Below are 26,229 nucleotides of genomic sequence, written 5' to 3'. Positions count from 1 at the left end.
TACATCCACCATCTGTATTTTATGCCACCTGCCAGTTGCAGCCTGTCTGAGGCTGACATTAAGCTGGAGGTGTTGCAATATCACATTCACAGCACTGCATAGTTTTATTTCTGTCCTGGTTAGCATCCGCAGTAGTTTTCCATGCTCTGACTCAACTGTTATCCTATAGAGAACATGTTAGTCCAGGCAGACCGCTGGCTCCTGAGGTGTTCTGAGGCTAGTACACATGTAGCAGTAGCCTGCAAGGGTGGGTAATGAAGCATATCCTTTTAACCAGCAGTTCTTTTTTCCCTGGGGGGTAGCAGGAATGTGAGGAACCTCCTCATCAGCCTATTTCAATTTCCCAGGAGAAATAACCCACAATTTCCTAGTTTTATAGTCTGACATACAGCAGTAGTGAAGGGAGACATGACAAAAGTTTCCCAGAATAGTTATGTCTTTAAAGAATTTGGTTTAGCCACAGAATAGTAGAATAGAATGTAACTGATTATTTTTTCTTGCCCCCTGCTTTGGAGTCAAACAGTCTGGCTTATAGGTTCACTGACAATACAAGGAAGCTATCTGTGGACATACTGCCAAAAGTTTCTGTCCAAATACACTGAATCCTGCAGAATGGTGATTTCATATCAGGAGCTCAAGAGGCTTGAGTCTATTAACTGCTGGTGCAGGTTTTCTTGGGAGTGGGGATATGAGTGCAAGGCTCCAGTAATACTGCTGCATTAGGATTGTTCCAGAGAGCCGTGCTGATGCATATAAAAGGATGGTGTTTATCGCTAGTTCGTAGGCTTGTTTCCTCTGGTGCCTTAGAGGAGTCTCATCTGACTGTGCCTTGGGATCCAGCAGCACCTCAGATGTACGGAGATATGTCCCTTGTCAGGATCTTGGTGTCTCACTGAGTGGCTTCCTGGAGCATGGCAAGACATCATCCCCAGCAAGGCAGGGAGTGTGTGCTGCACCCTCACCCTCATCTGTTTACATTGTAAAAGAAGAAATGACATCAGCCCAAAGCTCTAGGCTCCTTCCCGCACTGGTTAATTATACAGCGTACAAGGAGATCCCAGCAACATTGCAGCAATCACTGTGGTCTTGGTGGTATTGAGCAAATCATCCCACTGGGGACTCATTTCCACTCCCTTGCTGTTTGGAGATGTAACTTGCAGTGTTCTCCCAGGTTTTGCTGGAGCTGAATTTTTTTGGTGCAATGCAAGTTCACCATTTTGATGTTTGGTTTGGGTTATCTTGGGCCAGGATCAAATTCTAGTGTCAGACAATTGCCATGCAGACACTGACCCAGCCCCGGTTCCCCTTCTGACAGCAACAGTGATGCAGGAATGGCAGGAGGCCAGGACAACTGGGGCTTTCTGTGTCATGAGCAATGTGTTTCATCCCACGTGGAGACCAGCAGGCAACTGGAGCAGATTGCAAAGCCCTGATATTGCTCTCCTGCCTTCTGTGCCCACTTGCCCATAAGCAGGGGCAGAAGGAGCCTTGGACAGTGAGTCCCAGCTGGGGTAGCCAGCTCTCTGACAGGGCCTTACCTTCATTTGTGAGGTGGTTTCCAAATATCTTCTGCAAAGATGAAGGCAGGCATGGCTTTCTCTCCAGGAGCTGCTATGAGATGTCCTGCTGGGCTCAATCCCTGGCATCCAGTGGGAGGCAGAGTATCGCTGCTGGCTCTGCCAGGGTCCAGCTACCTGGTACCTATTAGATGTGTAGGGACTGCTGGGGACAACGGTTTCATGGGGACAGGTCCCACGGTGGAGAGAGAAAGGATATCGAAGCAGACTTGATTGCACAAGGCAGTTTTGTGACAAGAAGAATTCTCCCCTCAGAAGAGGAGGAGTGTGGGCATTATTGTCCTAAATCCCAAACCAGGTTAATCCAGAGCTGCAAAGACTGGAAGGGATTGCTCCATGAGGTAGCTCTTGGGATCAAGCTCTGTGTCTGCAGAGAGCCATGGGCATGTACAGAAGCTGCTCTCTGGACTATGAGATAGCATGTAGCCACACACTCCTGGGGCTAGTGCACCACTGGTGTGGTGTGAGGGCTACCAAAGGTTTTTAGGTTACTCTGGGGAGGAGGGTTATTGTCATTGCCTGCCTTTGGTACAAAACTCAGGTGTTCCAGGTTGGTGGAGAACCTGGGATGTTCAGCTTCTGCATTCAAGGGGAATGTAGGCTTTGTAGCCTGAGGCTCCCTGTGGGTGATCCAAGTTAAATATATAAAGTTTACAAGTGTGAATGCTCCCAGATCTCTCCTGAACGCTTGAGAGCCTGAATGGCCTTTGAGATTCAGTGCTTATTCCTTCTGTATGTTGGGATGTCCTTAGAGAAATAGGCTAACACTGCTGCCCTGCCACCGAGGAGCTCCTGGAAGGTTTTCACTGCCCTGAGAGGAGCACTGGAAGTACGACAGAAGCCTGGGTGGGCTCTGTGGTGTGCAGGAAAGTCTTGCTGTGCTCTATTTCTGTATGCTGTAAAACAGGGAAGTGGAATTTACTGTTTTTTGTTTTTTTTTTATGAAGTTCTCTTTCTATTACCTCCTCCCTGCTGTAGTCGCAATGTCTCCCTGGGTGTATTCGCCGCAGCAGTCAGGATCGTTGCTGTGCAAGTCACGTTAGGGGCTCAGGCATGCAGAGTATCCATCTATTTGGTTGCCAGAGCTTAGTGGGGGAACAGGTAAGTTTGCCATCCTAGTCCTGCTCACCCAAAGCTCAACGGGCAGTGACCAGAGCAGGATAGGTGATGTGGGTGCAGCTCCTAGCAAGACAGAGCTGTCAAGAGCATCAAACATGGGCTTTTTTTCTGATCTCCCACTCTTATCTCTGCCTTTTGGCTCTGCACCACCTTCCTAGGTCCCCTACCCTGTCAAGTCTGTCCCTATCCCTGCTTCTGTGATATATTGCTGTTACTGTGCTTCAAAACACTGGGGTAAGATCACTGTGTCGGTTATATTTCCGTCACAGATGTGCTGGCCTTGGAGTTCATCAAATCCCAAAGTCAGCTAAACTCACTCAGCTAGAAAAGTACGCTGTTGTTAGCAGATACATATTCATCAGGCCAACAGTTCTTTTTAATTTTCTTCTTTTCCTGCTTAGCTTCATTTTTGCTTATGAATTGTATTACACTTGCTTCCGTTAACGGGAGATGTATTGCCTCTGTCAACCGCTGAGTAATAACTGAACTGCCCCGAAGTGTCCACAGGGCCAATATATCTGGTTGCGACACATAAAGTAGACCAGTGAGTACCATCAGCTTGTGATCCAGCAGAAGCCAGCAGCAAAACAGTACTTTGTTAGTTAGTTGACCTGAAAGGCTGATACTGCTGCATTAGGCTCAAAGAAGTTTGTTTTCTGGCCTCAGTGGAAGGAGGGATGCTCTCTTGAGTTTCCCAGGAGTGATTTGGCTTTGAGATCTCATTCTTGTTCTTATGAACTCTGCTTTACAGCAGCCAGTGTTGCGCTAAATGATGACACGGTGTGAAAATCTGACTCTGCTTTTTCAGATATATCCCAAAGTCTTGCAAGCAGTAACACAGTCCCAGCAAATCAGATGTTCTGTTTATGGTAGGCATCATCTGTCTGAAGCTAGCACAAACTCTAAGCTGCCTGGCCCCAGTAATCCGGCTCCGCACAGCCCTTGTAAACCTGATGGCAGAACTACGGTCAAATCCTGGCATCGGTTTTCACCCTCAGCCTTGCTGGTCCCATCCTGTCTCATTCAAATATCTTCTTCCCAGTTTGCTGTCTGGCACGTGAGGCTCTACAGAGCAAATGGCAAGTTTCCCTTTGAGTGATCTGGGTGGCCATGCTGAAATTGGGCTCATTTCATTCACACTCACTGCTGAACTTCCCTTCCTTTTACTGCACCCCTATGTTCTGGTTTTAAGGCTCAGGATGTGCTCTCCTCCCCTGCTTTATGCCCCTCTATAAGATGAAGACCTCAAGCATCACTGCTGCTCTCATTTCATTAATGTCCTTCCTCAGCAGTGACTGTGTAGCTGATGGTGCTGGTAAGCCTGGCAACGCACCATTTACAATGCGGGAACTGAACGAGGGCTGTCCGTAGCTCTCTGGGCAGAGGACCACAGCAGCTGGAGGATCAAATGGTACCCTGGGCAGCTCAGATCTGGGCAGCACCCTTTAAAGAGGAGTGCAGAATGCTGGTGAGCTGAGATGTGTGTTCAGCTACAGCTGTTGGGCTTGAAGCAAAGGCAAGCAGTTGCCTAGTGCATCCCCCCCTCCCCAGGGACGGCCTGCTCAGGGTGAGACCATTGATCTCAGTCTGTTAAACACATAGCAAGCAGCTGGGTGATGAGCACTGGTGAGTTATTAGACTCTAATTAGCCAAGCTAGGGAAATCTGTCATCTGAGTGTTCCTTCTCAGTGGCTCGGCTTAGGCAAGCTCCAGGCATCATAGCACAGCTTATGTTTTTTGGACCACCCCAAATGCTTTTATTCCTGTAAATCTAAGATAACTCTCTGGATGCTTGTGAGTCCATGCAGCATCCCTGTGGGACCTGAGGGATCTGATATCTAGCATGTTGACTGTGGGTTGCAGGCTGATGTTGCCAGGTTGCTTCCTCAAGCCAGTGTGTTGTCATATATTAAGGCTTCATCTTCATCCAGTTGCTTGCCGGATAGAAACATAAAGTACATTTGATCTAGCAAATGTGTTTGCTCTAGGTTTTGAGAAGAGTCCAAGTGATTTTATTCTTTGACTTCCCTTTTCCAGTTACTGGTTTGTTGGTGTTTGAAACAGTTTTCTCTACCTGTTCTTCCTTCTGTTCTGTTGCCTCTGAGCAGGCTGTGCATTAGGGAATTATTTGCAGCTGCAGCCCAATAACTCACCTTGTCATAGCTCTTTAATTTTTGTGGGGGCTGTCCTTTGAGCTCTAAGCACTAAGTTGATGGGAAGTATTATAGTTATTTAATATTTATGCTGCAGGAGTGCTGGAGGCTCCAGTCAGTTCAAGACTCTCTTGGACAAAGTACTGAGGATACCAGCAGCAAGCAGAATCAAAGCCTCACTTTGCTGATAGAAAAATAACTCTGTTCTTTTTGTCTCCTTCTATAAGCTACATTTTTGATTCCTGGTAGAGTATTATTACAGTTGTAAGAGGTGCATATATTTATGACAACAAATGCATGAAGAGATGCTTGTAATGCTAGGGGTTGAGGGGATATAAGTCGTGCCTTTGTTTAAACCAGTTGCAAGAAGTGAGTGAGAGCCTTTACAAACCAGGGTTGTCTCCGAGAATGCACAACAAGGCTCCCTCGGACTGAATGCCAGTGCCAGCACTCTGGGAGAGAGGCGGAGGGAGAAGACCCCGAGGAAGCAGCAGACGGTTGCAGACACACTGATAACATGGTCCAGACTTAAATCCCTGAGCAAAAGCGTGACAAGGAGAAGAGCTTGTTGGTTGAAAGAGGTGTGGAGCTGTAAATAAATCCCATCTCCTCTTGTTTGAGCCTGTGTTCAGGGAAACAGGAATGTATGCACCTTGCAGAGAGAAACAGGATGCATCTGACTCTCAACTTCTTTCTCAGATCATCTGTCAGCTGGAAGAGCCTGCGTGCTGGCTGACTGCTCATGGCACAGGGCAGAAGCAGCCATCAGCGGGAAGGAGTTTGTTCTTCATTGATACCCAGGCAGGAGGGCTTGTTCTGCTAGGTGCTGAGCGCCCTGACTCACTGGAGTACATTAAATACTTACATGTATGTACAGGTGAAGGGTATAAGAGGCAGCACCTTCGTAACTAAGAATGGAAAAATCCATGTGATTTGCTAAATCTCTCCTGCTCTGAGTAATAAGCGTTCATGTAGCCATAGTGACACAGAGATATAAGGGAAGGTTTGCAGGAGAGAGGTATCTTTTCCTTAGACTGGCTGGTACCTCTGAAGAAATTGTGCTTGATATGCTGGAGTGCCAGCCAGCTTGGTTGCATCGTTATAGCCCTAATTTAACAAAATGCCTCCCCCAGGTGCCAGTAAAAGTAAGGGACTTAGAAAGGGTTTTTTGTAGCTGCTTCCAAACTCTCTTATAAATTTTGTTGATAAGTGTTGCTTGCTCCTTGCTCTTCATTGATGCTCTAAATAAAGGCTATAGGGCTGTGGCTGAAAACAAAAAATGTACTGTTTGAAGATAAATGGTTTGCTGTCTCCTTCTGTTTTAGGAGGGAGACGTCTGGCCAAATTCTTCGGCTGAAATTAATGTTATCTTTAAACCCCGAGAAGCCAGACTCTATCAACAAATGGTCTACTGTAACATCTCAGGTACAGCTCCTTTCTTCTGCTTCTGTTACCCACAGTGAAGGTGAGGCACAAATAGTCTTCCAGTCCACTTGGTTCTAGTGTAATTGCTAGGAAGGGTTAATGGTCAGCAGAGCAGTGCTGGCACATACCCACTGTCCCTGCGGTTTCTAGGTGGTCTCCTGTCCAAAGCCAGGGCTCAGTGCACCTGGCTTGGGATCACCAATCCCAGAACAATCCAAAGCAGTGAAGGGATAAGCTTTCATGCTGTGGATTTGCCAGCATTTGCTCTGCTGCAAGGTGGTCTGTAAAGGCCAAAGAGCTACACAGAAGAATAGCTTTAGTGAACAAGGGCTAAGCCCCTATAGACCATTTACCTCCAAGATGAGTCTTCATTATGTGGATGCATCATCAGACTCCCGAGGCGGTAGGAGCTGAGTGACAAATGTGCTCCCAGACCCTGGATCACTTCCCACTACCCAGAGGCTGCCAGACCTTAGGTGGCTGAGCCCTGCTGAGAATGGGGTGGCTGCGAAAGGACCACCTCTGGCCAGCACGTGCTTCTCTCCCTGCGTGGGAATTATCACCTTGTCACTCTGAGTTTATGGTGCATCTGGGTAGCGTTGGACAGGGCTTGCTGTACTAGGCAGGGTGAACACCCTCCCTGGAAATCAGAGTCGGAGCAGTCTGTTAGATAAGCTTTATGCTCATCCTTTCTTACAGAAGTGCTGTCAAGTCTTTTTCTGGAAGCAGTTATCATTGACCCACCTGAGTTACACCATCGTTGCCCTTACAGAGGTGATGGCTTTGCTGTGCTAGCATGGGGCAGGGAATGCTTCCAGCAGTCTGCGTGGTTTGGGTTACCTTGTCCTTCCTCTGTGTCTCTGCATGCTGCTGCTTAAGGTGTTTTTCAGGAGTGGGAGACAGCTGTCAGATTTCCGTCCAGAGAACATGTTTTTCCCCATCTGAGAGGAAGAGGTGTGAGGCCCATGGTTCTCCAGCAGCCAGCCTCCTGTTCTGGAGGGTGCTGAAATCACCAACACAGCTGCTTTGTTGCTTTCCTTACTGCTCCAAGCTGACGGATACAAATGTCATGAAACAGCTTTTTATTTATACAGTAATTGCACAGGGTTTACTTGGCAAATGCCACCTACAGTAATTACCCAGGGCTTGTGTTAACAAACTGTCTTCCTGCCCACCAGCTGCAGTTGTTAAAGCTGTGGAAGCAAAGGATTGATTTAAAAAGTTGCTCCCAAGGGATTCCTTGCTCAGTGCTGTGCTCCTGGCTCTGGGATTTTTTTGCTCTGGTGATGAGGGTGTCCATCACTTTGCTGCAGGGATCTCCAGGGGATGGGCCAGGAGAGCTTCTTCATTGCAGAGAAATAGGAAAACTACTTGCATGCAACCTTGAGCTGGTCTGGGAGTTATAGGAAACAGAGCTGGGCAAATGATCTGTACTTAGAAAGAGGAGCCTGCTCTTGAAAGACCCTGATGTGCCCTTGGGAGAGCTTAACTCTTCCACTGGCTCCTTGGAAGAGGACCTCAAGGAAGTCATTTAAATAATGCACCTACCCCCCATCCTTTACAAAACAGAGCTGATCCATTGTATGGGGCAGTTTCCACCCTGACAAGAGTCAAGGTCCCTGGGTGGAAAAAGAGTTTCAAGACAAAACCAATGATCTTTAACTAGGGAGTCAATTAATTTTGCTTCTTGGATTCCTCTAAGAAGTGTGACTGTCTTCCTTGTGCATTTGCATGCCAGTCACAAATCCCATTGGAGGATGATTTGCAGACAGTGTGTGCCCCTTGCGGGGAATATTTGGAAGCTTTGCCCCAGTGCAGCACTGTGAATTGTGCAGCTGGATCTCATGCCCCACTGGAAAGGGGCTTTGCTGGCCTCCACTTTTTTTTGCAGGTGCTTCCATAAATTGCTTAGCAGATGCTTCTGGATCAGGTGATTTACAGAACTAATCAGCACTGTGCAACTTGCAAAACTGGCAGTTAAGAAGTGGTTTGAAATTTGCTCTTGGCAAATATTTAAGCTCAAAATGAACTTAGTTATTCATGCAAATAAAGCCATGGCTCTTGAGTGCTGGAAGGAAGCACATGGTGGGGGGCTCAGACACCTAAAATTCTCTCTCTCTCTCTTTTTTTTTTTTTTTTTTTTCCTCTGCGTAGGGAAATGTATTGAGTTACATCTGATTTCTTCCAAAACCCATTTCTAAGTCACTCTTGCAGGGAGAAGCAAAACCCCAAATGATGTTCACTTCTTTACCTTGTGACATCCTGCATCATGTAAAATTGTGGATCTCTGTTTATTGACGTGGTCAGATGAGAATCATGTTCAAAACCAGTCACAAAACACAGGGTCATTCTGTGAACAAGAAACTGAGTGTCAGAAAGCAGCAGAAGTTAAGGATTTTGGCAACAAAGTCCTGTGCTGTTGGGCCCCCCTATTTAGTTGAAAGCAAGGCAGCAATGCCAAATTGTACACCCTGCATGATGTGCCAAGGCATTATCCCTACTGAGATCCAAATTCTCACTCCACAGTACCAGGCGTAGATTTGGGACTGAGGACAAGAAGGCTGTAGTCCCTCCGTGCTCTTGGTCTGTGTGCTCTGGGATGTGTTATGATGGGAGCATCCCAGGGCCACAGCCCAGCTGTACCCAGGTGTCAGGCAAAGGCTGGATGCTCCTGAAAGCCCCAGCTTCTAGCAAAGAGGAGGACATGCTCTCTTATTTTTCTTCTCAGCTCTCCTGAATGCTGCCTGTAGTTTAGTCTGTTCCTCCTCCTTTGGGAAGATCCCACTTTTAGGTTCACCTGGAAGGAGGAAGAGCAAAAATTCTGGGATTTCCTAAAGTTTCAAGTTCAACGTAGGGGTAGAGGAAAGGATGGCTTCCATGGACCTTCAGGAGAGGATGAGGACCTACTGCAGAAGGGGAAGAACTGCCACTGATTTTTTGATCGCACTGATTTTTCGATTGCAGTGGCCACGGAACATGTGTCTCAGCATGATCATGGACAAAATCTTGTCACTTGGAAATCTTTGCCATTTCCTAAGAGCTTTCATGGCTTAGACCTAGAGTTTTTAATGAAAATTAAGCCCCACGTGATGCAAGATGGAGAAGTCTTTTGACAGTGAGCACCCAATACTGCCTCTTTTACGCCGTCTGTGAAATAGAAATACACAGCCCTCCAATTAATGCCTGAGCTGCGAAACATAACTCTTATCTCTGCTATTAGCTGGGCTTTGGCTGGATCTACTTAAAAAATGTTAAATTCAACAAAAGCTCCCTAGCTCTTCCCTTCTGGCTTTGGACACTATCAAACATCCTCATCCTGTGGTTGCAAGATCAAAAAGTCAGTAATCGTTGAAAAGGCTGTTCCAGGAGAGGTTTTTTCAAGTTGTGATCTAGTCACTGAGTTGTCACACCTGGGCTGCTCTTTGCAAAAAAAAAAAAATCATTTTGGACATTCTCGAATAACTATGCGGAAGACTTTTTTTAAAAGCAACCTTCAATCCCTAATCTTTAATAAATGGTGAGCATAGCACAAAATGAGCTTGAAGGACAGGGGAATATTTTCGCACAAAAGCTACAGTGAAGGTTATGCACAACATTTGGGGGTTCCTTTTTGTGCTACTCGCTTTCCATGCAGAGTAGAATGGGATGGCAGGGAGACCCAAGCCAAAATTTGAGCTAGGATTCAGGCACTTTAGGCTGCTCCAGTGGTTCAGAACAGCTGAAAGATCCTGCACTATGTCATCTTAGCAGACTTACGGAAGAAAATTAGCATCTTAGAGTTTAGCTATAAGCCTTGCGATCTCAGTTACTTTTACAGCAAGGGACGTGTGCAATAGCAGTATAGTTATGGCTTATCTTCATCTCAGTAGTGAGGAAGCTGGTTTTCAATAACTGCTCAGTGTGCTTCAGGTAAGGTGTCTTTACAAAGCTGAGCTCTTGGTATCGTGGTGGGAATAGGGGAATGCTCCTCCTCTCTGGAGATCATAAAGCCCTGTGTTATTTAGGTACTGCTGCAGGAGGTGAGCCCTGGAGCACCCAGGTATGGAGCTGTATGTTAGGCATAGGCAGTGGCTGAGATGCTCTGCCTGATCTAAGCAGCCCTGGGATGTGCGTATCGCCATTAGCAGGCAGCTTCGCCTTGCTTGGGCTTGTACTTGTCGGCTCCTGTGCTGTCGTCCCCAGTTGCATCAGTATAGACAGTGGATTTTTATCTTCAGTTCTGTTTCGTGAGCTTTGTGCCTTCATGGAATGGATTTCAAAGCTCATCTAAGTGCATGGGAAGAAATTCAAAGATCATGTTTTAAACTCAGCATTGCTTTTTCAGGGTGCAACCTGATTGCTAAATTAGAAACCAACTCAAGGGGTCAGTTAGAAATTAGAAACCAGCCCCAGGGCATATCTCTTGAGGGAAGAGAAGGGTCCTGTATCTTCTCCTGGAGCACCTAGAGCTGGTCCCATCCAGCCTGGAGTTGGGGACTAGCATTGAGTCAGCCTGGAAAATCCAGGGCAAGAGGGAATTATTGTACTGAAATGGAAATCTCTCCCCAGGTCGAGAGACCAGGCTGCCCCTGCGCATCAAAGGGGAAGGCATAGGGCCCCAGCTCCGCTTCAGCTTTGACCAGCTGGACATTGGGAAGGTTTTTGTTGGATCGACCCACAGCTATGAGGTGAGCAGCAGGGGTTTGCAGGGCTTGGGGTGGATTCTGATGGCTCCCAGGGCAACAGTGAGCCTCACAGACCTGCATGATTTCTGGCAACTCGGGCAGTTGTGAGCAGGGAATATTTGACGTAATAGTCAAATCTGGGTGGGGGTTCATAGAATCTGGATACTTTTGATGGGGTCTGAGAGGTGTGTATGTTGTTCATGAAGCCCTAATCTCTGCTTTTTGGTGACCTTCTTTTGAGATTAGCTGGAAGGCTTCCTGCAAACCGCCTCCCCTTGACACATGCAAGCAACACTGGGTCAAAAAGATAAATATTCAGAGGCTTTTTTTTCAGCCCTAGATGCAATGCACCTTTGTACTCTGGCTGTTAAAAAGCAGCTGGAACAAACTTACTGTGTTTGAACTCAAGTCCATTGCAAACAGTTTTCAGTTAAGTGCATCCTACTGATTCCTGGGAGTTGGAGGAAAGGTGTCCAGCCTCCTGGCTTAGAGCTGTCCCTTGCAAAGAAATCGGGAGCGCTCTCCCTTGCTGACCAGTCTCTTGCCACTCCTCAGACTTGGTGCATCTCTGGCTCTATAAAGAGGAAAGCATTTCTTGAAATGAAGCAAAGGAACTTTCTATATATTTGCCTCCCCCCAATGGTGTCAAGTCTTCTGGGAAAAAAAAAAGAAAAAAAAAAAAAGATAGGGCAACCAAAAGAGGTAGAAAATGAGACAATACATCATGCCAGACACTTTCAAAAGCTTGACTGTGGCAGGGAAGGACACATTAAGGTGTTTTCTTACCAAAATATTGTGGTCTCTATGCATTTTTAATGCTGATACTTTATTGATTCTCTCTGTATCAATTTATTATTTTCATTACTTGAGAAAATGTGAATAAGTAAATGATGTTGTTAGTGCTATACTAAGCAGCTGGACTGGAGGTAAACCTCAGCTCCGCATAGGATCCCAAAGTGCAATTTGTAACTAAGGTGTAAAACACATAAGAGGAGAGAGTAGTTCTCAAGTTTCCATTGCAGAGTTTGAACACGTGAATATTTTCAACAGCAGCTGCAAAATTAAAAAAATAAGGGACATTTCTATGCTTCTGTCTCAGTTTTGCTGACACATTTTGCAAGGACGAAAATTAGGGAAAAGAAATCCAAAGTGGGTAGATAAGTCCATGGAAATGGCAGGATTTCACACTGCAGCAATAAGAAACTTGACAGCTTTGCTTTGGGTAGGTTTGTTGGTGACTGACAGCATGCTGATACTCACAGGCAGGTGTGGGCATTTCTTGCCTGACCTGAAAAGAGCTGAATCTCAACAAATGCTGCGGGACTGGGTCACTTGTTCAAGGCAGTAGGTCTCTCGAGTGTTCAACAAAATACAGCTTGGCTCTAAATTTGCAGTTTATTTTAATAATGATAAAATCTTAGATAGTGGCTGTGAATATTTATGAAAGATAAATTCTTTGAGAAGAATAGGTAGAGCCCCTATGCACCTTACTCATCCTTTCTTGACATTTCTGGTTGAGCAAAGACTAAGAAACTAGCAGATTAAAGAAAAAATAAAAGAAACCTGAGCTATATACCATAGCAGAGTTGGGGATTGCTTCTCAAGCTGGCTATCATGCTGACCTGAAGTGTCTTTTTCTGTATGCAATAAACTTGTTGGCTGCAATGGAAGCTGAACATGTTCTGCCCTTGGCAGGATCGGACTTATTTGGAGCAGAAGCAGTTGGTGATTCACTAGTAATGCTGCAACCGCCCTTCGTTGCTCTTAGGGACAGGTCTGAATCAACTCAGTGATGCTGAGCATGTCCTCTGCACTGCAAGTCAAAGTGGACTGCTCTGTGTCAGTGGAATAAACCCAGAGTGACTCCGTTTATGTGAAGTTATCGCTGCTTTGCATGAAAAAATCCAGTGGCAGAACTTGTCCTGTTTGTATTTTCTTTGGCTTTTGCCAAGCAGCATCTTCTGCCTCTTACAGATGTTAATTGTTTAATTAGAAAACAAATCAGTCTTCTGTAAGAAAGGAACATTCCTTATGTATTTCTATTTTGCTTTCTTGCTGCTGCAGGTGATCCTGTTTAACAAAGGAGCCATTGATGCCCTCTTCAGCTTGGTCCCTCCATCTACAGCTCTGGGCTCCTGCTTCACCCTTCTCCCCAGGGAGGGCATCATTTTGCCGGATGGGCTCCAAGTCATTCGGATCTCCTTCAGTTCCACCATCCTGGGGAAGTTCACGGAAGAATTCAGGTTCAGTGTGAATGGATCTCCTGAGCCTGTGACCTTGACTATCAGGTGAGGAGGGTTATAGGAGCTTGGTAGGTACATCTGTAGCTATCTCTGGGTAATCATGTCCTACCTACCTCATTTTATGATGGAGAAGAGGAAAAGGTGAAGTGTAATTGTCTCCTATGTTCTCAATACCCAGTTTAACTCTGAATGTCTTGGGTCCCTCTGGGAACCAGCTTTGCCTTCATGGTTGAGCCACGGTGGCTCTGTGACTTTCCAGGATGCTGTTTGCACAGAATTTGGCAGCAGCAGGTTTCTTTTGTGACCCTTTGATATCTCTGTGTGAGGACCCTGGGGATTTAAGCAACACTGCCCATGCTGGAAAAAGTTTGACTGGAGGCTGCACAGGTAAGATGTGGAGATGACTGCTGCCCAGTCTGGGTACCCAGGAGCTGGAGTGACTCCTTCCTACAGGTAGCTCATTCCTCCTTGGGCCATGGCAGACAGTGGGATGGTATCAGTTTTGGGCAGTAGATGGACTGGGATGTCCCACCCGAACACACAGCGAGGCCAACAGAGCTTTGGAGATGATTGACAGCTGGGCCAGCTTGGGTGATTCTGCAGCCAGAAGCAGTGTTTTTAAAATCCTGTGTTAATAATCCATACAAAATGAGTAGCAGCAGCCTCAACATCATCTCTCATGCTAATGTATTAGGACAAGCTGTCCTCCCGGTTCTTGTGCCGCGAATGCTACGGTAGCTCTTTTCTGCAGCCAGGAAAGTGCTGATGGGGGAGATGGGGAGCTCTGCAGCAAGTACAGTCACAAAGACTTGGGCATCATCCCATGGGCTGGTGCTGTGGCAAAAGATAATCCTCACTGAGCAAAAAGGGGAGAAGGGAAGAAAAAAAAAAAGCTGATGATAGGAGAGGCAAAGCTCACTTCTCAGGACCACAGCAGCATGTGAACTTGTCCCAGCTAGTCTCAACCATGGGCTGGTGGGATATCGTGGTGTAGGCAGGAAAGCAGATGGTGGGCGCTCTGGAGGTTTGGGGCTGGCTGTGCCTCCTCAGCTGCCAGCCTCCTGAGCTGCTGCTGTTGGGAGGCACTAGATCAAGGTAGTAAAGAAATGGAAGGAATCTGCAGTCTATTTTACCAATAAGGTAAGGAAAATGGATAAAAAAGAGCAACAAGGTTATTACTTTGCAAGAGAAGAGTGGTGAGTAGGTCTGTTGACCTCAGTAAAGAAACAATTATGTTGGCTTTGTGTTTGGAGGGAAAGTGCTGCTTTTTTTGGAAATCAAGAGAGAACATTTCACAATCAAATAATTTATTCTCCTCTGTCCATCCCCCAAACTGGTCACGGGATGTTATTGCATAAGCAGCTTTCTCCTTGAGCAAGGGCAGGTTTCTCTTGTAAAGATGCGCTTATCACAGGTAAAATACGGTATTGCTTGGATAGTGCCCGCTGCCTCTGCCCCGCGGTGGGCTTGCTCCTGGGGAAGGAAAGAGCTGTCAGTGGGATAGCTGGCTTCTGGCTTCCCCACAACCAAATGAAGTGGTCTTTTTTTCCCCACTGAAGCCCTGGCTCCCAGTGCCCAGCATGTCCTCCCCTTCTCTGTGGCCACCCTCTGCCCTGTTCTGCCAGCACTACCCTGGGCTCAGTGCAGACCTTATATCTCAGTGAAAGAGGATTGCTGGTCCTTTTTTTAATTTCTTTCTTCTCTATCCTTGTATTCTTCCTTCCTGGATGGTAGCTCCTATGCAGCCCATCTGATGGTACCCCAGCATCCCCACCTGCTCCCATACAGCTGTCCCTCAGCAATAATTCCCATTGCAGTCCACTCCTCCCTGAGATGTCATCTGCCTCCTCGATTTCTGTCTTGCCTTTTTCAAGGATCTATATCCAGCCCTTATCTCTCATTCTCCAGCCCCACAACTCAAACTGTTTGTTTTCAAATGCCTTTGAGATGTCCACCCACCAGGTCAAGCTGAGCCTCCCTCTTCAGGAGGTTTTGTGCACTGGATTTAGTCCTCCCTGGAGGAAAAACTCCCAGTTCTTTTGAATGGAAGTGAGCTGGCTGGTGGGACACTGGGCTGCAAAGGAAGGAATGGGGATGAGAGCTCAAGCGGTTCCTGTCCCATCCTGTGTTATCCTTCCTGCTCACAAATGCATTATTTAATGCTACTGTAAAACACAGTTGTTGGCAGAAACACTGCCTTTTCCCCCTGTTTTCTTGCAAGCTGTACTGTTATCAGCTGTGGTGCACAGAGCTCTGGGTTGGCTCCTTGCCTGAGCCTTCTGGGCAGTCATTCAGGTTTAACTTACTTGACTACAGATACAGTGCACTCAGCAGAAATGGCAGTCATTTCCCCACTTGCCTGGCAAGGCTCATCCTTGGCAGTTTCCCAGTGTGATCCCCAGTTGTGGTTGGTTTGGAAGTAGTTTTCCATCGTCTCCTGGCAAGTGCTGTGATGGAAAGCATGTCTGCTCCTGTTGCTCCATCCAAAGTAAGCTGTTAGGGCTTGGGTGGTTAAGGCTAATTATATCAGGTCCTTGGAGAGGAAACTTCAGCAGCAGCAGGAATTTGCTACCTGACTTATTCTCAGGAACTGATTCAGCTCCAAGAATTGAGAATTAGTATTGAATTGAAACTCCTGAAAGTCAGTTTTTAAGTCCTTTTTAACTATGCAATCAGAAGATGCCCAAACCGTAGGTGATTATTCTTTACTTGGAAACCAAACTTAGATTGTCCTGAATGCTTGTTTCTTTGGTGTTTAGAAAGGGATGCTGGAAACGGGGCACCATGGATCAACACAGGTCCCTCTTGCAGGATGCTGGGATCTGTTCATGTGTAGAACAGATCCAGTGGCAGTCCTGTAAATAAAACTAGAGGGCACTGTTCACTGTGGTCCTTGATTTTTAACTAAGAGGCAGAGCTGGCATTGATTGGCATAGACCATGAAATAAATGAATGAATGTTGTGCAGCTTCAAGTGCTGATGTCAGCAGATGTCAGTGAGTTTTGGGGTTTGGAGCCTGTGCTGAATTTAAGGATGGGCAAGATAGCATGGTGGGTTCAGGACACCTATGTTTGGTGGTTTAAGACATGTTGCTCTTGGATGTGTCAGCTGGTACACTGGTGACGAGCTGATATTTTCGTCCAAATTCAACTGTTCACTGTGTAGAACTGTTGCTGCTCTTCTCAATGGATGTTTGGGGCTCCCCTGGATTCATGCCTCAAAATCCTGCATGCATAATGCCTGTGTGGATCAAGATCTTCTGAGAAAGATGTCCGTATACTCCATGGAAACACCAGTTCCAGCTGAGAAATACCAAAGCGGGGAACCTGTGGCTGGGAAGGCTAGTTACAAGTCCACTTTTGTGCAGACACCTCTGTGTCCATCGCAATACAGATGGGGAAACTGAGGCACAGAGCCATCACTTGTTTAGGGTTCCTTCACTGGGCCAGCAACAACTTGGGGGCATACCCTGCCTGACATAGTGCCTTAAGCCACATCAGCAGCTGTCAGCTGCTGACCACTTTGGCTGCCTCCTGTCCACATGGATGCTGTGCTGAGCACTAGGGTGACAAGTTAATTTGAAACCCGCTGCGGTTCTGAGACCAGCTTTTATTCATCTGAGCGGTAACAAAAGCTGAAGCTTTGCAATTCTCTTTAACCAAGCCAATGCTGCCTCTGCCTGTTTTTGTCCTCATAGGGGCTGTGTCATCGGACCAACTTTTCATTTTGACATACCTTGCCTCTGCTTCGGTGACGTCTCCTTCGGTGAGTGTGCCCTGGGCTTAGACCACAGGTTGAGAGGTCTGTGCATTATCAAAATGGAGCGCTTTAACGTAAGAGCATCCATCACTTGTGTTCCTCTGTAGCAGCCTTCAGAGTGTTAAAACCAAGGCTGCTGGTTGCTTAGGCAGTATTTTTCCATCATGAGATCAGATAGGACCAAAGGAATAGAAAGTCAGTATTTTCTGGGGTCCCTCGTAGTCTGTTCAGCCCCAGTCTCCCAATCCTTGGCAGCAGAATGACTGTGAAAGTCCTTGTCACAAAGGGCCCAGGGGATGGGACTGCAGGAGAAGGGAGTTTAAGCCATGTACTAGCCTGTAGCTGTTCTGGGTAAATGTTGCTGTTGCAAGGCAAGGACACCATTTACCCACCTGACCTTTAGTGTGAGATGTTAATTAGTGCTGGGAGGGCACCTTGTTATCAGTAATATGCCCAAGCAATAGCTCTGCATCAGACACTGATGTTCTCAGATGTGGGCTCCTTCTCCTTCCCCACCACAAGCCCAGCTCTGTTGACAGAGCTGGTGGCTAGGCATCCAGAGCGTCTCCATTGAAATGCAGATTCTGGTTCTCCATCTCAGTCTCACAAAAGGCTTTTTACTGACATGATCTAAAGTTTAAATGTGAAATCAATTGTGGATTGATTGAAGGGCCATTATCATTCTGCACCCAGGATGCCTCTGTGTTTTCATGCTGTTCATGGACTTTTTAAGAAAACTCATTATCCTTCCTGAGCCGCTTCTCCCCTCCCTACATCACCACTCTGCCACTTCTTTGTTTCCTTTTGAATAAATAAAACAAGAAACGCACCAGGCAGAAGTATGGTTATGTAATAGGAGATTCATCCTACTTAATCTGATTTCATTAACAAGGCCTTTTCAGCTGAAGGCAACTCTTGTATTTTTGCTTTTCTTAACTGTGCTGCTGACTGTTGTCTGCATCTGGCAACTTCGGTCTCGTTTGGAATTGTGAAGCCTGTGTTTGTCCTTTTTGTGCACCTCCTGCCTCCTTGCTGGAGGAGTTGCCGGAGGTGGGTAATGGTTACTGTTGATGGGCATGGAGAAACTATCTGCTGTATCTGCAGTTGGTTTTCTTCCCTATCTTTATTCAAATAATGTTTGGTAAGCAGGCCATGGGGGATGTCTCCTTCTTGCAGAGCTGGCCAGCCAAGCCAGATGTTCACTCCAGAGGAGGTTGTGGGCTGATGTCCTGTCTCCACAGAACATTCCCACCAGCTGTGGTTGTATCACTGGTTTTCCATTACGGAAAGCAAGTATCAAAGCTAAAGTGATGGAAACCTTTGTGGGCGGTAATAAAAGCCAGTGTGATGTCCCCATTTGTTGGGTAAGGTGAGACATGGTTCCTGCTAATTTCTAAGCAAGTACGAGATTTGCTTTCAGTGAATTGGGCTGTGAGTTGTCACGTGCTCAGTCTGGTTGCCCCAAAACAGGAGATGCCTTAAGAATCCTGCCTAGAGAAACTGCATTAGAGTGCTTTGCATCATGCTATAGTTCCCAATTTCATCCTTCCTTTCTTTTACTGTAGCATCTCCTCAATGACAATATGCTGCTTTTATATATTGAATACTGTGGGAGTGTCTGTGGAGTTAACAGGGAATTTTATGGTTTGAATTTTCAGAATAAATGATCTATCTGGATGCACACTCATAAGTGAGAAATAATTAGTGCTTCTTTGGGGGCAGATGAGAGAGCTCTTTACAGTTAGAGGGAGAAATTTCTGGTGTTCAGCGTTGCTAAGAGTGGGCATTTCCAAGGAAGCAATCTCCGTGATCAGCACAAAAGGGAACTTAAGTGACAGTTAATTGCTTGCTTAGCTTCTCTATTAGCTGTAATTCAGATTGAAAGGAGCTAAACTCCAAGCGCAGTTTCATCATAACAGGATTTTGACACTAGGAAGCATGGGATAATTGGTGCATAAATTCATATTTGTGTCATTTTCCTAGGCTTTCCTCGCACCTTGTCGTGTCGCCTCACTAACACCTCCTTGGTGCCCATGACTTTCAACCTTCGCATTCCTGAGGACGGCTCGGGAGAGCCCAGTGTTACCAGTTTTGTTCAGATGTCGGACAGCACACGCCCGTCCTGGAGAAGGGGAGCTCAAGGTCACGTCAAGCCAACTGAATTTACCATAAAGCCCTGCAGAGGGACCATCCGCTCCCAGGGACTCCTGGATATCCAGGTATGGGAAGAGTCTAGCCATATGTGCTTCAGCAGGTGGAGCTGAAGCTTCATTGATGTATGAGAGGGCTTTAGTGCTGCTAGCTTTGAGCATAACATGAGTAAGATAGCTGCACTAGTGTTAGGCTTTCATTAGCTGGGTTACTCTGGGACTCAGTAAGCTGAAGATCATGTACTGTATGGTCAAGTACAGAAGCCATACATGTGTTTTTGAGAGCTGCTAAGAGTGATTTCTTTGATTTGAAGTGGGCAGAGGAAGGAAGAGGACAGAACATGGCTGTTAAAAAGAGAGATGTCATTGTATAAAACAGTTTGCTTTTCTTCCTGGTCTTATGTCTCCTCTCCTGTTGAGCAGAATAAGTTCTATTCACTCTGGTGATCTCCAACAGGGACTGAAAAAGCTCTGGCAGACATGAACTGCACAGCATCTGCTGGGCCACATTTTGCCCTCAGCTTCCCACTGTAAAGCTGAACTCATTCTGTTAAAGCCAACAGATTTCCTCCTGGATTTATGCTATTGTAGTCGAGATTAAAAATTGGTCCCTTAATTTTAACAGTGGTGAGTAGAGCATTAGTCTAATTGTGCTTTAATTTAGCTTACATATGCCCTGATAACTGCAAAGTCTATTTAACAAATCACATATTGTCAGGAGACTTCTGTTACCCCCAGAGCCTGTGCTCTACACATGGACCAGCAGAAGAATTAAGGCAAAATCCTCCCTTTCCTTACTGTGGAACGAGAACCAGAGGACACCACACATGGACGATGGCTTTTGGGAGTGATGATATATTTGATGCTCTTCTCTTCCATCAGGTCACTCTGTGTTCCAACACCGTGAAGAGATACGAGCTGGCACTGGTGGTGGATGTGGATGGTGTTGGCAAGGAGGTGTTGGCGCTGCTCCTCACAGCCAGGTATCAGCACTTTCCTTGCAGTTCATCGTCTTTCCTTGTGCATCCATCGCCAGCACACTGCCTTGCACGTGGTTTGCTGGCTCCAGGTCCAAATGAGAAGCATGGCTTAATGAGCTAGTTCTGCCCAGCTAGATTTGAGAATGGCAGTGCTTTGAAAGCAGCCTGTGTTGAGAAGCACCTGTGCTCAATGGACAGGCATGGTCCTGAGCCTTTTTCTAAAGGGAACAGTAATTATATTCATTATTGGCCCGTTTTTTGGCGCTTGAGGTGTAACAAATTTCCAAAGGGCTGCCTCTCCTTCCTGCAAGTGGTGGACTTGTGCTGGGTTGCGACCAAAATGCACCATTTGTTTGGGACGCAGCGAGCAGCCTGCTGAAAGCTGGTGTCAGGTTCAGTTAACAAAGGCGTGTGCAAATGGGAAAGGGGCTTATGGCAGGACTGGTGAGGGAAAAGTAAAGGCAGGGGGTAAAAGTAAAGACCTTACGAAGGGGAAAATAGCCCTTGATGTGAAGGTGAGCTCAGGTTTCTCTGGCTCTTTTGAGCATTAATGTTCTCAGACTTAAGCCAAAAGTTGTTCTTGCTGCAGCCAGATTCAGTCCTGTTGTGCTGCGGTGGGTGTCAGTTTAATTACAAGAGGGATGCAGTTCACTGGTGCTCTTCCCTCTCCCACGCAGTCATCCAGTCAGTTCCTGGGCTGCAGTTTTGTAAAACAAGTGCAAATGGGAACAGACAGTGTATGGACCCATGGGGGTGAAGGGCTATAGGAACTGGGAGAGGGTGATCACCCACTGCATAAGGCAGGTGGTGGCTTGTGCCCTCTGTTGCTGGGGCAAATAGCTGAGTTTTCAGGCAGGGCAACAGTGGTATGGGAGAGAAGGGAAGTTGTTTTTACTGAGACACTGGGGTTTTGTGTTCCTTGAGCCTTGGTGAGCACCGGTCTGTGGTGGGAAGGCTGCCCCAGAGCTCACACCTTGCTGGGACCATTGGGAGGGTCCTTGCAAGCCTCCTGGGGCAAAGGAGGGGCAAAGCTGATCAGACATCTCTGGGACAGGGCACCGTGCTCTGCCTGGGCACTTGGCAGCCTCTGTGTTACTGAGTCTCAGGGTTTGCCCCTCCTTTACAAGAGGTTGTTGAGTAAAAAGAAGGTAAAGGTGATTTATCGCTGTAGGGGTATTAAATATCTATTTGACAGTGACAAATGTGTTATGCTCCATTTCACGCTATTCGGGGAGTAAACAAATTCTACATTCTCTCAGTGTCTCTAATTCCCTTTTGGTCATCTCTTTGCCTAGATGTGTAGTTCCTCCGCTGCGAGTGCTCAATCCCGTCGTGACGTTTGGACGGTGCTTTCTAAAATTCCCTTACCAGCAGATGCTGACCCTTGTGAACGACAGCAATCTTCCGGGCTGCTATGGCGTTCTTCCTCAGGTTTGGCATCGCATCCGCCTCCTGTCCTCAAATCTTATCAAGGGGTTTATTAGCAAAAAAAGGGGGTTGGATAAGAGCTTGCTAGTTTATATTCAGGTAGGTTCCTGTTCTCAGCAAACCTTTAGGTCCTGAGAACAGGAACGTATCTGAATATAAACTTTAGGAAGCAAATTATATTCCAAATATAACCCCAGTCTTTGGGGTGCTTTCATGCAGGAGAACTTAGAGGGTTGTGAAAAGCTTCTGCAAGGAGGCTGCCAGCACAGGAGTGGGTGTTTGTAGGTGCAGCAGCTTTCGGACTCTCTGAGGATGCTAAGCCCGTACAAGTCTTGCATCTTGGTTTAAGCCTTTCTGCTTTGTCCTAGGGATTTTTTAAAATGTGTGTGGATTGCTATTGTGGTAGATATTAAGGAGTTTAAAGTATCCTTAAAGGTCATTCTGAAGTTGTATTTGATTCTGTCCCTTATAGGAACACAAGGAGGATGCTGCTGTCTGGTACTCCAGCCCTGTGCCGTGTGGGATTATCCAGCCTTGCAGCTCAGTGGAGGTCCCATTAACACTGGAAGCCCAGGTGACAGGAGAGCAGGACACTGTTGCTCATGTTGCGGTGTTTGGGAGTGGAGGATCCCCTCTGGTGAGTGCTAGGGGAGATGTGGGCTTTCATGTGACTCATTTTCATGGGGTGTAAAGTGTACAGGCAGGGTTGCTGATTTCAGGGATCCTTCCTGGGAAAACAAGAACTTGTAATATATGGCTGGTGTGGACAAGGAAAGAAGGGATTCATGGCATAAGCAACAGCTAATGCCTAGAAAAGAGAAAGGATGGTATCCTTTTAGGTGGTAATCTAAGTGTCTGACACAGCATTTAATTATGGGTATGTGGGACAGGATAACAAGCTCAGTCTGAAACCCAGAGCAATCCCTGGGTCTCATACTCTGCCATATTAGACGAACAGCAACTGCTGCTTCATTAGAACTTTTCTTCAGGAGCACATGGGGACATCTGTGAATCCTGCTAAAACAAGCACTGTGTAAGAAACCATGCTCAAAGTCAGGCCCATCACATCTGAGCAATATCCATCCTCTCTCTTTGCCAAAAGCCCCAGCCAAAGACACAGGAGTTTCCACACTGCTTGCACCTGGAGCACAGAGGATCTGGGTTTTTCTACCAAGCTTGGAAATGGACAAGGCAAAGCATTCCTGGACTAAAGCCTCCTGAAAGACTTTGTTTGCATTCAGGCATATACAACAGCAGCAATGACAACAAAATGTAGGCAAGAGAACGTTCTACGTAGTGTCCTGGCTTCATCTAGCTGAAATAGAGAACAAATTTAGTTAATTAAACTTTAATTTAAAATGATATTAACTTTTGAAGCAGCTGTTTTAAAATGCCTTGTTATCTCTCTGAGCATGAAAGACGATGTCAGAGGATTGCTGGGAACCTTAAGCTTTCTGTAACAGAAAGGAAGGCTGACGTTTTGAAAGTAGTTGCAGGGATTTAAACTTTTATTAAAACGAATGGAAACGATGCTGCTAAATCCCCCGGATGCCACAGAACATCTCAACCCAGGCCGTTGTGGATGTGCATGTAAACCAGTTAACAGGAAGGCCAGGCAATGCAGGCTTTACAGGGAAGTCTGAAGTTTGACAAAACAATTGCTCATAAATATAAGGCATGCTTCCCTTAAAAAGGAGGGTTTCTTCCCACTACAATAACGAATTGTTTAACTGTCAGCTTGTTTTTTAACTACAGATTTCTTACAAAGCTTTTACCCTTGGGTTAACAATTTATAGTTTCAAACTTTACTGTACCTTAATCTTTTTTGTTTGGAGATGAATATGTCAGTCTTTCACCCAAAGGATGAGCATTTCAGCAGAGAATCATGGTTGTCCCTAAAGTAAATGACTGGCATGAGACTGAGCAAATGTGTGTGTCCACTAAGTTGATCTTTATTGTGCAGCGTTTATATTCAGTTGGTGCCAGCACCCAGCGAGTGCTGGTAGAAACCTCACTGGGTTTATTGACAGCACAGACCTGAGTTTCTGGCTGTCAGGTGAGATTCTTTGCATTTTCTATAGGTCTGCCTTATAGTTTGAGTGGGGTATCAGTAGTTCCCTAGTAGCCGACTCATCCAAAGCTTTCTGGGCTAGCAGAACAGCTAGCCGTTGTCTTATACATCCTGCAGTGGTGGCAAATTGTACCCGTATGGATCATATGATGCAAATCTGACCTCAGGGGAATCACTGCAATGTACTCCCATAAAACAAAACATAAGCTTGCTCTTGTCTTAAGTTATGCTGTCTAGTATTGATACCAAGTCTTTACACTGTTTTAGGTGAAATGTGATACAGGTCTTTCATCCAGGTTGTGTAGAATTCCTCCAGGGGTCTGTTGCCTGGTATTTTGTTTGCAGGTGACTGTGTGCCAGCTTCTATTTGGTGTATGTAGTCGTCTGCATTAAGGAACTGGTAAAACCCAACCCTGGGGTTAGCGGTGGCAAGGCAGGGTCGTGTGCCACAGGCAGGGGATTTGGCATCTGGTTGCTATCAGAATAAGCAGTCACTCAAAGCATGGCTGTCTGCCAGGGCCAGATGCAATTCATTCCTAAATGATCAAATGTGACATTATATACCCATTGACAAAGTCAGCAGTGCTGTTGGGGCGGGGAGTGGGGGGGGGGGGCATGTCAATATTACTGATGGCAAAGTTGCCATCTCCTTTACTCCCTTTCCCTGTGTGTCACGTTGCCTGTTATGCTGTTGAACAGGGGTTTTCTTGTCCCGTTTAAGATGACTGTAGATGAAGGGGTTTTTTTATAAGCCCTTTCCTTGGCAAGGGTGTATTGTGTTAGTACACACTCTCATTGAACCCAGCTAGCCTGAGCATTCTCCAGATGTTATTGTGCTCATCTCCAAAAGGTTCTGCCCTGCCTTTGTTGCTTCTGCCCTGCTGTCACCTGGAAGCAAAGCCAGCTGGTGAGGCACAGCTCTTCCCTCCAGCTCCTTTTTCCCAGGAGCTTTGGGCAGCATTACCCAGACTGCAGCTCTCCATGCCTCCAATCTCCTGGAGGGATAAAAGGTCCATCATTATGCATGGCTTTAGCTCCTTATTTTTGAAGTACCAGCCTTGGTACATGATTTTTGGCTCTTACTTGCACGCAGTACTGTCCTGTCAAGGGATGAGCATTTCTGGATGCTGCTCCTTCGGGCTGAGTTGGACTAGTGATTCTGACAGCTGTCAGTGCCATTTCCTTGAGTCAGACATCATTAAAGGTTTTACATCATGGAGGCTGGTTTCTTTTGTGGTTAAATCATACTCCTTGCCCTCCAGTGAATCATACAGCAGCTTGTCAGTGTTGGGAGTTTACGCATTTAGATCCTGTTTAAGAGTTGGGGTGTTCAGAACCAGTGAAATCCAGCAAGACTGGATAAGTTCTCACTGGTTTTAATGATGTGAGAAGGTGGTTTAGCAAAGGGATCCACGTTTCTCTTCCAGTAGTTTGCACCAGTTCTGCAAGAGCAAAACCTTTCGGTCTCAGACTGTCAAAAGAAAAAAATACTGCTTGAATGATGTAATTAATAATTAATGCCCATTATTCATATAATACCAGGAATACACATAAACACAAATCAGAGGCAACTAACTTATGTGATCTCTATTGTGAAGAGCCTGCTTTTGCTGCTGACTTGTGCTGGTTTTCACAAGTGTAGTTTGGGGAATATTAAAGCAGTTACTGTCCAAGTGTGGCTGTGCAGCAGCAGAAGTCAGGGTGGGTGGTTTGGGGCAAGACTGAGCAGTAAAAGGAGTGGGGGCAGGCACAAGGTAGAGGAAAGAGAGCTAACTGTGGAGGAGGTGTGAAAAAGAAAGCATGGGAAACAGGGTTTCTTTATCCCCTGATAACGGGAGCTTGTAGCTTTCAGATGGGATCACTCTAGATCTCACACTTGCTGCAGGCCTTCTGTTTCAGTCTTACACCACTGAAAACTTCAAACAACTGTAATTATCCTTTGGTCTAGGAGTACCCTTAGAGCTGTCTAATCTTTTTAAACTTTCCCTGTTCTTTTTGATCTTTCCTACCTGCTTCCTGGAGCAGAAAATCCATTTAGTGAGCATTGGAGAAGGACCAGTTGTCTACGTGCATCCGAGTAAGTTAAATTTCGGCAGTATCCAAGTTCTACAAGATGCTTCTCGACCTCTTCATCTCTCCAATCAGACTGTCATCCCTGCGTCCTTCAGGGCACAGATGGTAAGTATCTGTGGGGCTATTTTCCAATGAAAATGACTGCTCCATAGCAGCCTGTGACTTGAGTTTTATATGAAACATTTCCATATCGCTACATGAGAGAGAAAGCAAGATATTCCATCACAATACGGTAAAAGGGGGCAGTTTTAGCAGGGGCACCCCTCAGTAAAAGAGACAGTTTGCATAGATGTTTGAGCAGAAATGAGTCTGGATCATGTTTACAAGTTCTCCCTTTATTTTGTGGAAGGTATTTAGCTGTGAGAGTCATGGTTTTGCACCTTTGAGATCAAGAGAACCCTGTGGCTCTTTGCTCCTGAAAGGGCACAGATTTCCCTTTGGTTTCCCTGTTACATCTGCATTTGCTTTGTGTCACACCACCGTTAATGATAGAGACTAAGGTGTGAGGTCTGTCCTCAAACTGCTCGTGGTGAGGTGAGTCTCACACCTACTGGGTGTCAAACCAGCTGGGTTGTTGCACAAAAATA

The 26,229-nt window shown here is 46.2% G+C and overlaps 1 protein-coding gene across 1 annotated transcript in view; it reads left to right on the top strand.

Annotated features, from left to right (window-relative positions):
- Window positions 1-26,229, top strand: part of HYDIN (HYDIN axonemal central pair apparatus protein) — a 161,548-nt gene that overhangs the window by 54,979 nt on the left and 80,340 nt on the right. The window contains 9 exon segments of the mRNA XM_030026239.2: window positions 6,175-6,274; window positions 10,823-10,941; window positions 13,003-13,226; window positions 16,879-16,946; window positions 18,924-19,159; window positions 19,973-20,073; window positions 21,366-21,501; window positions 21,971-22,135; window positions 25,595-25,747. Of these exon segments, the coding sequence (XP_029882099.2) occupies window positions 6,175-6,274; window positions 10,823-10,941; window positions 13,003-13,226; window positions 16,879-16,946; window positions 18,924-19,159; window positions 19,973-20,073; window positions 21,366-21,501; window positions 21,971-22,135; window positions 25,595-25,747 (1,302 nt within the window).

This window comes from Aquila chrysaetos, chromosome 9 (genome assembly GCF_900496995.4).
Source record: "Aquila chrysaetos chrysaetos chromosome 9, bAquChr1.4, whole genome shotgun sequence".
Lineage (NCBI taxonomy): Eukaryota > Metazoa > Chordata > Aves > Accipitriformes > Accipitridae > Aquila > Aquila chrysaetos.
Note: the sequence above shows the minus strand (reverse complement) of the source record. Positions and strands in the feature narration are given on the sequence as shown.